Raw genomic sequence first — 11,239 nt, 5'->3', positions numbered from 1 at the left:
CTAAGTGCCAAAACCCACCAATCACCCATCGTACAAGCATTGCATCAACCGCCATACAACCGCCGAGGCCTGAAATCAAATTTAAATGGATCCGGTTGGTACTTGCACGACCGCTAGTTCATTATATAGAAGAGGTGGTTGAAAAGGTGGCTGACACTCGCCTCCCAAGAGTTTCACTAAGCAGGCCTCTACCGGAGCTCGCAGTTCGATGGCTGCTGCAGCTGATGATTTTTAATATTATTATTAATCTTGATGATGATGATGATGATGGATGGATGGATGAAGAGATAGATGGTGGTGGTATTGTTTTTTGATTTTGTAGTAACTAGTTGTTGCAATACTACTAATGACGAGAGAAATGAATGAATAGTATTTTCTTCATTATTACCATTATTGCTCTTATTTCGGGGTGTTAACCCACCATGGTCGTCACCACACGGATAATATATATACTGTTGTATACATCACCATATCCTCTGTCACTGAACGACTTTGTCCATTCCTTCGATGGTGGGAGAATAGCCATCATCACCTGTGTTTTCATTCATCCACCCGGCCAGGCATTTATTTAGGAGGCATAATTATACAGTACAGTATTATGTAGGTGCAGTTGGGAACGGAACAAGACGCTATGTAATAGTAGGAATAATAATATTATTAATCGACCTTCACTGATGTCAGTAGCTTCTTACATCCAACCGAACATAAAAATAGCCACAGACATATGCCAGCATTCAACTCATACCACATAGAAACAGACAGACACATACATACAGTATACCAACACATTCATCCATACACAAAGATGATGTTGGGCAATGCCAAAGTCTATTCTCTCTCAAGAAACGAATGTGGCTCCTAAAGGAGTCGGTGAAGGTGAAGAAGAAGAAGAATTTCGTGGAAGCGTTTATTTCTTCTCCGTCTTCTTGGGGAGCAGCACAGCCTGGATGTTAGGCAGGACACCTCCCTGGGCGATGGTGACGCCAGAGAGGAGCTTGTTGAGCTCCTCGTCATAACGGATAACCAACTGCAGGTGACGGGGAATGATACGAGTCTTCTTGTTGTCATGGGCTGCGTTGCCAGCCAGCTCAAGCACTTCAGCTGCTAAGTACTCCATGGCTGCAGCCAAGTAGACGGGGGCGTCAGCACCCACACGCTCGGCGTAATTGCCTTTACGAAGGAGACGGTCGATCCTGCCGATGGGGAACTGGAGCCCAGCCCTGCCAGATCGGGACTTGGACTTTCCCTTCACCTTGCCACGTCCGGACATGGTAGTATCGTCTTCGTCGTCGTCGCTGGAGCAGGACCTTCAGGTGAAGACTAATGCGTCACCCGCCCGTGACCTTCCCTTAAATACCCGTCTTCCCGGTCCGGCCCCATCCCACCCGCGAATGGGAAGGAGGCAGAAGCCGGGCTGCGATCTGGCAGCAATCACATATAAGGATTTCAGCAGCTTACTTTCCTTGTTTGTTCACCATATTCACCGCGTGGGCCCTAAGCCGCCTGTACCGATTTAAAAATAAGCCTATAAAAATCAAAGCTCATCTTGTCAAGGCACTAGTCCTCCCAATCCTAGAATACCCACCCATATCAACTCACACACTAAGCAAAAATCAGTTAAAACAGCTACAGGTCATCCAAAACAAGGCCCTTAGATTTGCGACGGATCAACATTATCCCTGTACACTCAACACTGAGCAGATCCACTTAACAACCAAAACCCTACCTTTGAACATCAGACTCCACAGTCACGCCAAAAAAGATCTGGGGAAAAATAGAAATCCACAGTAATAACATCTACAACGAGCCTAAGAACACCACCAAAGACAACAACCTTAATTTTCACAGATGGTTCCCAAGTAGCCTAAGAGCCATATCAACCGACCCACATCCTATATACTAAACGCTATGAAACTCTACGGGAACGGAAAACCAACTTCAACAAGTTACTCAAACAGTACCCGCATCTAACAACATACACTGACAAGTGATCTCAAGAGACTGCAATACTGCTGCTAGTCACCCACAAACCACAAAACACCTACCTCAAAAACCAACGAAACCAACCGCCAGTTAGCTAGCTAAACAAGATTTTCGATAAAAAAGGGAAAGACAGACTTACAAATTTGCCTCTCAGAAACTCTGGTTTGTCGACTTTTTTTTTTTTTTTCCTTCATGTCTTTCTTTTTCTTTCTTTTCGGCAACGGTGGTTTGGGATGGGCACGAAGGCAAAATCGAAATTTTTTGAACTAGGGCTGGGGTTAAAACAATAGCGACAAAATAAAAGAGTAAATATGGGCGTGCGGGCCTTCTTATTCATCTGGAGAACCAACAACAACGTACCGTCGTCCCAAGAAGTGACGGCACAGAGTCAGATTGCTTCGGTCACTCTCCACTGCCATACGTTCTATGAAAACAGTGAATATAAGGTAAACATTCAATGCCTTCATCACGTCATGCCAAATAACGTATATATTATATCGCGCAAATAATGATGTAAAATGAATAACAGGAGGCAGTGATATATTAGATGGTAACACTTAGTTATCTTTCCCGATTTGAATGAATGTGAAATGTATTAATTTCGCGCGCTGTGGCCAGTACGCCTATAACTCCCAGTCATTTTTTTTTTTTTTATAAACCCTAATGTCCTGCTGAACAGAAAATGCTGATTTGGAAGTTTTGAACTCAATGTTTGGTTTATGAACCTCTGCATTTTATTACTCTTGCGAATCGATTATGCACTGAGGATATCAGACACTGACAGTAGGTAGCATTCTCCAAGGAGCTCCGACTCTAATGTAGGCAAATTTCGATTTTTTTTTTTTTTTTTTTTTTTTTTTTTTTTACCGATAGCCCTCCGTCTTATATGAAATAACCTGAGATTTTTTTTAAAGGAAACTGGCCAAAGGCAGTGTAATAACTGCATGTCTTTGAGTGAATGTTTTCTCCTTTCGTGCTTGTTGATCGAAACATTTAAAATAGCTTACTGGCTTACGCCTCCTTCCCGCTTTCTGTCGTCGTCCATGGAGACATTGGAAACGGAAATAAATGACTTGAAATTAATCCCTCGTATTGTAACGGAAATTATTATTTTATAAATAATCATTAATCATTTCCAGTGTTTATTGAAGCTCGCTTTTGTTCAGTCTTACGCTACCCAAAAATCACTGCCTGCTACCATGCTAGATTTGAACTCCACAAAATAATTATTCCCGATTCTTTCTGAGAGCCAGTTGTGAAATATCAGTTAGTTCCGTTTAGGAATTCCTATTATCGTAACTAACCAACTGCTTCCTACAATAATTTTGAAATATACAGATAACTGGTCATGGATTTAATGTTTTTTGTAACAATTTTACCTATTAGGTTTCACCTCGTACAGATATAAGGAAGAGTATGGACACTATCGCTGACCGAAAACTTCTGGATACTCCGCCGGCACTTCTTAGGCCGACTGTTCCAACCCACACACTCAACAGGCGTACAGTAAATACATGCATGACATCGTATCATGCATATTCATGTCACTCTATAATATGTACGTACTGTACATACAACAACACATGTGCACAAATACATTTATACTGTGTGCGCAGTGACCTACACATGTACGTACGCACTAAGTCATGCTCACATACACACAAGCCCTCATACATCCGTACACACAGACATACATCCTCAGAAAGACACACACATACACATACGTACAGTATAAACATACAACATACATACATACACACGCACAACTGCAGGTAGAAATCGATGGGTTCAGGTTCACTTTTTTTTTTTTTTTTTCCCCAGTATAGTAACTGAAGGATTTACCGTGGGTTCGTGGTCACTGTCAAACCTTCATGACGGGTACAGAGCATCTCCTAATATGCAGCGGGAATGCCTCTCTCTTTGTGCAAGCCTGTGTACGTTTATGAGGGCGTGAGTGAATCAATCAGGAAGTAAACGAAACAGGCAAATAACGACTACAAAACCTGCGACGTGAACAACAGATCAACAAAATAAATAAACGAATAGGCAAGTTCCCCCTCCCCCCAAAAAAAGTAAATGAATGATTGAAAAAAGGATGAATGAATGAATGCATGTATGTAAGTATATAAGTACAGTTCATTCCTCGGTAAGTGTGTGTGTGTGTGTGTGTGTGTGTGTCATACGTCCGTACACACAGACATACATGCTCAGAAAGACACACAAATACATAGGTACAGTATAAACATACATACACGCGCACAACTGCAGGCGAAAATCGATGGGTTCAGGTTCACTTTTTTTTTTTTTTTTCCAGCATAGTAACTGAAGAATTCACCGTGCGTTCATGCCGGATAGAGAGCATTTCCTAATATGCAGCGGGAATGCCTTTCTCGTTGTGCCAACCTGTGTACCTTTATGAGGGCGTGAGTGAAGCGATGAGTAAGTAAAAGAAACAGGCAAATAACGAAAACAAAAACTGCGACGTGAACAACACATCAAGAAAAGAAATAAACAAATAGGCAAGTATTCCTCCCCCCCTTCCAAAAAAAAAAAAAAGTAAATGACTGAAAAAAAAAAAAAAAAAAGATGAATGAATGCATGTCTGTATGTAAGTATTGGAGTTCATTCGTCTGTGTGTGTGTGTGTGTGTGTGTGTGTGTGTGTGTGTGTGTGAGAGCATGCTTCGCTCCGGAGCAAGAGCTGATATATGGAAACCTAAACTGAGGGTCTGTCATCATCTCTCTTTGAAGAAGGGTTTTGTCCCTGAAAAGGGCCGAGATTTCTTTCGATCGAGGTGAGGGGCCTCTGCAGATGAACAAATTATCTCTTGAATTTGTTGCTGTCACGGCCGTTTTCTCTAAGTGCCAAAACCCACCAATCACCCATCGTACAAGCATTGCATCAACCGCCATACAACCGCCGAGGCCTGAAATCAAATTTAAATGGATCCGGTTGGTACTTGCACGACCGCTAGTTCATTATATAGAAGAGGTGGTTGAAAAGGTGGCTGACACTCGCCTCCCAACAGTTTCACTAAGCAGGCCTCTACCGGAGCTCGCAGTTGGATGGCTGCTGCAGCTGATGATTTTTAATATTATTATTAATCTTGATGATGATGATGATGATGGATGGATGGATGAAGAGATAGATGGTGGTGGTATTGTTTTTTGATTTTGTAGTAACTAGTTGTTGCAATACTACTAATGACGAGAGAAATGAATGAATAGTATTTTCTTCATTATTACCATTATTGCTCTTATTTCGGGGTGTTAAATCCACCATGGTCGTCACCACACGGATAATATATATACTGTTGTATACATCACCATATCCTCTGTCACTGAACGACTTTGTCCATTCCTTCGATGGTGGGAGAATAGCCATCATCACCTGTGTTTTCATTCATCCACCCGGCCAGGCATTTATTTAGGAGGCATAATTATACAGTACAGTATTATGTAGGTGCAGTTGGGAACGGAACAAGACGCTATGTAATAGTAGGAATAATAATATTATTAATCGACCTTCACTGATGTCAGTAGCTTCTTACATCCAACCGAACATAAAAATAGCCACAGACATATGCCAGCATTCAACTCATACCACATAGAAACAGACAGACACATACATACAGTATACCAACACATTCATCCATACACAAAGATGATGTTGGGCAATGCCAAAGTCTATTCTCTCTCAAGAAACGAATGTGGCTCCTAAAGGAGTCGGTGAAGGTGAAGAAGAAGAAGAATTTCGTGGAAGCGTTTATTTCTTCTCCGTCTTCTTGGGTAGCAGCACAGCCTGGATGTTAGGCAGGACACCTCCCTGGGCGATGGTGACGCCAGAGAGGAGCTTGTTGAGCTCCTCGTCATAACGGATAACCAACTGCAGGTGACGGGGAATGATACGAGTCTTCTTGTTGTCATGGGCTGCGTTGCCAGCCAGCTCAAGCACTTCAGCTGCTAAGTACTCCATGGCTGCAGCCAAGTAGACGGGGGCGTCAGCACCCACACGCTCGGCGTAATTGCCTTTACGAAGGAGACGGTCGATCCTGCCGATGGGGAACTGGAGCCCAGCCCTGCCAGATCGGGACTTGGACTTTCCCTTCACCTTGCCACGTCCGGACATGGTAGTATCGTCTTCGTCGTCGTCGCTGGAGCAGGACCTTCAGGTGAAGACTAATGCGTCACCCGCCCGTGACCTTCCCTTAAATACCCGTCTTCCCGGTCCGGCCCCATCCCACCCGCGAATGGGAAGGAGGCAGAAGCCGGGCTGCGATCTGGCAGCAATCACATATAAGGATTTCAGCAGCTTACTTTCCTTGTTTGTTCACCATATTCACCGCGTGGGCCCTAAGCCGCCTGTACCGATTTAAAAATAAGCCTATAAAAATCAAAGCTCATCTTGTCAAGGCACTAGTCCTCCCAATCCTAGAATACCCACCCATATCAACTCACACACTAAGCAAAAATCAGTTAAAACAGCTACAGGTCATCCAAAACAAGGCCCTTAGATTTGCGACGGATCAACATTATCCCTGTACACTCAACACTGAGCAGATCCACTTAACAACCAAAACCCTACCTTTGAACATCAGACTCCACAGTCACGCCAAAAAAGATCTGGGGAAAAATAGAAATCCACAGTAATAACATCTACAACGAGCCTAAGAACACCACCAAAGACAACAACCTTAATTTTCACAGATGGTTCCCAAGTAGCCTAAGAGCCATATCAACCGACCCACATCCTATATACTAAACGCTATGAAACTCTACGGGAACGGAAAACCAACTTCAACAAGTTACTCAAACAGTACCCGCATCTAACAACATACACTGACAAGTGATCTCAAGAGACTGCAATACTGCTGCTAGTCACCCACAAACCACAAAACACCTACCTCAAAAACCAACGAAACCAACCGCCAGTTAGCTAGCTAAACAAGATTTTCGATAAAAAAGGGAAAGACAGACTTACAAATTATCCTCTCAGTAACTCTGGTTTACCGACCTTTTTCTTCTCTCTCTCTCTCTCTCTCTCTCTCTCTTTCTTTCTTTTATCCCTTCATGTCTTTCTTTCTTTCTTCCTTTTTTCCCCTTCATGTCTTTCTTTCTTTCTTTTCAGCAACGGTGGTTTGGGATGGGCACAATCGAAATGTTTTCAACTAGGGTTGGGGGTTAAAACAATAGAGTCAAAACAAAAGAGTAAACATGGGCGTGCGCGCCTTCTTCATCTGGAGAACCAACAACAACAACGCACCGTCGCCCCAAGAAGTGACGGCACAGTTTCAGATTGCTTCGGTCACGCTCCACTCCCATACGTTCTATGAAAACAGTGAATATAAGGTAAACATTCAATGCCTTCATCACGTCATGCCAAATAACGTATTTATTATATCGTGAAAATAAGGATGTAAGATGAATAACAGGAGGCAGTGATATATTAGATGGTAACACTTAGTTATCTTTCCCGATTTGAATGAATGTGAAATGTATTAACTTCGCGCGCGGTGGCCAGTACGCCTATAACTCCCGGTCACTGTGTGTGTGTGTGTGTGTGTGTGTGTGTGTGTGTGTTTTTAATAAACTCTAATCTCCTGCTCAACAGAAAATGCTTTGTTGGAAGTTTTGAACTCAATGATTTGTTTATGAACCTCTCCATTTTATTACTCTTGCGAATCGATTATCCACTGAGGATATCAGACACTGACAGAAGGTAGCATTCTCCAAGGAGCTCCGACTCTGATGTACGGTAGGTTTTTTTTTTTTTTTTTTTTTTTTTTCCCCAACCGATAGCCCTCTGTCTTATATGAAATAATCCGGAGATTTTTCTTCATGGGAAACTGGCCAAAGGCAGTGTAATAACTGCATGTCCTTGAGTGAATGTTATCTCCTTTCGTGCGTGTTGATCGAAACATTTAAAATAGCTTACTGGCTTACGCCTCCTTCCCTCTTTCTGTCGTCGTCCATGGAGACATTGGAAACGGAACTAAATGACTTGAAATTATTCCCTAGTATTGTCAGGGAAAATTATTTTATAACTAATAATTAATCATTCCCCATGTTCATTGAAGCTCCCTTTTGTTCAGTCTTACGCTACCCAAAAATCACTGCCTGTTACCATGCTAGATTTGAACTCCACAACATAATTATTCCCGACTCTCCCTGAGCGACAATTGTGAAATATCAATTAGTTCCGTTTACGAATTCCTATTATCGTAACTAACCAACTGCTTCCTACAATAATTTGGAAATATACAGATAACTGGACATGGATTTTTTTTTTTTTTTTTTTTTTTAAACAATTTTACATATTAGGTTTCACCTCGTTCAGATATAAGGAAGAGTATGGACACTATCGCTGACCGAAAACTTCTGGATACTCCGCCGGCACTTCTTAGGCCGACCGTACCAACCAAACTCACTCAACAGGCGTACAGTAAATACGGGCATGACATCGTATCATGCATATTCATGTCAGTCTACAATCTGTACGTACATACACCAACACATGTGCACAAATACATTTATACTGTATACGCAGTGACCTACACATGTACGTACACACTGTCATGCTCACATACACACAAGCCCTCATACGTCCATACACACAGACATACATGCTCACAGAGACACACACATACGTACAGTATAAACATACAACCTACATACATACATACATACATACATACATACATACACACGCTCAACTGCAGGTAAAAATCGATGGGTTCAGGTTCGTTCTCTCTCTCTCTCTCTCTCTCTCTCTCTCTCAGTATATTAACTGAAGGATTTACCGTGCGTTCGTGGCCACTGTCAAACCTTCATAACGGGTACAGAGACTCTCCTAATATGCAGCGGGAATGCCTTTCTCCTTGTTCAAACCTGTGTACGTTTATGAGGGCGTGACTGAATCGATCAGGAAGTAAACGAAACAGGCAAATAACGACAACAAAAACTGCGACGTTAACAACAGATCAACAAAAGAAATAAACGAATAGGCAAGTTGCCCCTCCTCCCCCCCCACCCCCCAAAAAAAGGAAATGAATGAAAAAAGGATGAATGAATGAATGCATGTATGTAACTATATAAGTACAGTTCATTCGTCCGTTTGTGTGTGTGTGTGTGTGTGTGTGTGTGTGTGTCCTCATACGTCCATACACACAGACATACATGCTCACAGAGACACACACATACGTACAGTATAAACATACAACCTACATACATACATACACACGCTCAACTGCAGGTAAAAATCGATGGGTTCAGGTTCACTTTCTCTCTCTCTCTCTCTCTCTCTCTCTCTCTCTCAGTATATTAACTGAAGGATTTACCGTGCGTTCTTGGCCACTGTCAAACCTTCATAACGGGTACAGAGACTCTCCTAATATGCAGCGGGAATGCCTTTCTCCTTGTTCAAACCTGTGTACGTTTATGAGGGCGTGACTGAATCGATCAGGAAGTAAACGAAACAGGCAAATAACGACAACAAAAACTGCGACGTTAACAACAGATCAACAAAAGAAATAAACGAATAGGCAAGTTGCCCCTCCTCCCCCCCCCCCACCCCCCCAAAAAAAGGAAATGAATAATTGAAAAAACGATGAATGAATGAATGAATGTAACTATATAAGTACAGTTCATTCGTCCGTTTGTGTGTGTGTGTGTGTGTGTGTGTGTGTGTGTCCTCATACGTCCGTACACACAGACATACATGCTCACAAAGACACACAAATACATAGGTACAGTAGAAACATACATACACGAGCACAACTGCAGCAGGCGAAAATCGATGGGTTCAGGTTAACCTTTTTTTTTTTTTTTTTTTTTTTCCAGCATAGTAACTGAAGGATTCACCGTGCGTTCATGACGGATATAGAGAGCATCTAATATGCAGCGGGAATGACTTTCTCGTTGTGCGAACCTGTGTACCTTTATGAGGGCGTGAGTGAATCAATGAGTAAGTAAAAGAAACAGGCAAATAACGAAAACAAAAACTGCGACGTGACCAACAGATCAATAATAGAAACAAACGAATAGGCAAGTATTCCCCCCCCCTTCAAAAAAAAAAAAAAAAAAAAAAAGTAAATGATTTTAAAAAAAAAAAATTGAATGAATGCATGTAGGTAAGTAATGGAGTTCATTTGTCTGTGTGTGTGTGTGTGTGTGTGTGTGTGAGCATGCTTCGCTGCGGAAAAGCAAGAGCTGATATATGGAAACCTAAACTGAGGGTCTGTCATCATCTCTCTTTGAAAAAGGGTTTTGGCCCTGAAAAGGGCCGAGATTTCTTTCGATCGAGGTGAGGGGTCTCTCGCCTTAGGCGCGCTCGCCACGGATGCGGCGGGCCAGCTGGATGTCCTTAGGCATGATTGTTACACGCTTGGCGTGGATGGCACACAGGTTGGTGTCCTCAAAGAGACCGACCAAATAGGCCTCAGACGCCTCCTGCAGAGCCATGACGGCAGAGGACTGGAAGCGCAGGTCAGTCTTGAAGTCCTGGGCAATCTCACGGACGAGACGCTGGAATGGCAGCTTCCTTATAAGCAGCTCAGTGCTCTTCTGGTAGCGACGGATCTCACGCAGGGCCACAGTGCCAGGCCTGTAACGATGGGGTTTCTTGACGCCGCCGGTGGCAGGGGCGGACTTGCGAGCGGCCTTGGTGGCCAGCTGCTTGCGAGGGCCTTGCCCCCAGTGGACTTACGTGCAGTCTGCTTGGTACGAGCCATGGCTGAGCGTGACTGAGGGAGCGAGAAGAGCGAGAGTGTTGGCGCACCGCGCCTGGCAGCGGCCTTTTATGTTGCCTGTCTCAGGACTGGCGGCGTGTGAGTGGTCGGGGTGTGATGTACATGGCGGTGATTTACTGTTCATGCTTTTTCGATGCAATTCCTGGTTTGCTTGCAAAATTTGGCATGCCCTGTGGCGTGACCTGGCTACGACACCTCTCTAGGATTGGCCTCCTGGGAGCTGGGGTGAGGCCTAGGCCTGAAATCAAGGTTAGATGGATAAGGTTCGTACTTGCACGACCGAGACTGGGTTATATAAGGGTGGTTGGCGAGCGGGGTCGTCATCACTGTTGGTGCTGGGAGCGGAGCGGTCACTCACCACCACCACCACTACTACTACTACTACTACTACTGGGTCTGAGCAGCAGCTGTAGACACTATGACTGGTCGAGGCAAAGGCGGCAAGGGTCTGGGCAAGGGAGGCGCCAAGCGACACCGCAAGGTGCTTCGTGACAACATCCAGGGCATCAC

At 43.6% G+C, this 11,239-nt stretch overlaps 2 protein-coding genes across 2 annotated transcripts in view; one reads left to right on the top strand and one right to left on the bottom strand.

Annotated features, from left to right (window-relative positions):
- Positions 1–10,301: 10,301 nt before the first annotated feature.
- On the bottom strand, positions 10,302–11,053 carry LOC145419209 (histone H3-like). The gene is made up of 2 exons (XM_080287442.1): positions 10,925–11,053; positions 10,302–10,655 (listed from the first exon to the last, which is right to left on the bottom strand). The coding sequence occupies exons 1-2, from the start codon at positions 11,051–11,053 to the stop codon at positions 10,302–10,304; spliced, it is 483 nt and encodes a 160-aa protein (XP_080143568.1).
- Positions 11,054–11,147: 94 nt separating this feature from the next.
- Positions 11,148–11,239, top strand: part of LOC145418974 (histone H4) — a 312-nt gene continuing 220 nt past the window's right edge. Inside the window, exon 1 of the mRNA XM_080287223.1 lies at positions 11,148–11,239. This exon is cut by the window's right edge and continues 220 nt beyond it. Within this exon, the coding sequence (XP_080143349.1) occupies positions 11,148–11,239 (92 nt within the window).

The sequence above is a fragment of the Coenobita brevimanus genome, chromosome 117 (assembly GCF_032717465.1).
Source record: "Coenobita brevimanus isolate Jiangsu-jjx chromosome 117, ASM3271746v2, whole genome shotgun sequence".
Lineage (NCBI taxonomy): Eukaryota > Metazoa > Arthropoda > Malacostraca > Decapoda > Coenobitidae > Coenobita > Coenobita brevimanus.
Note: the sequence above shows the minus strand (reverse complement) of the source record. Positions and strands in the feature narration are given on the sequence as shown.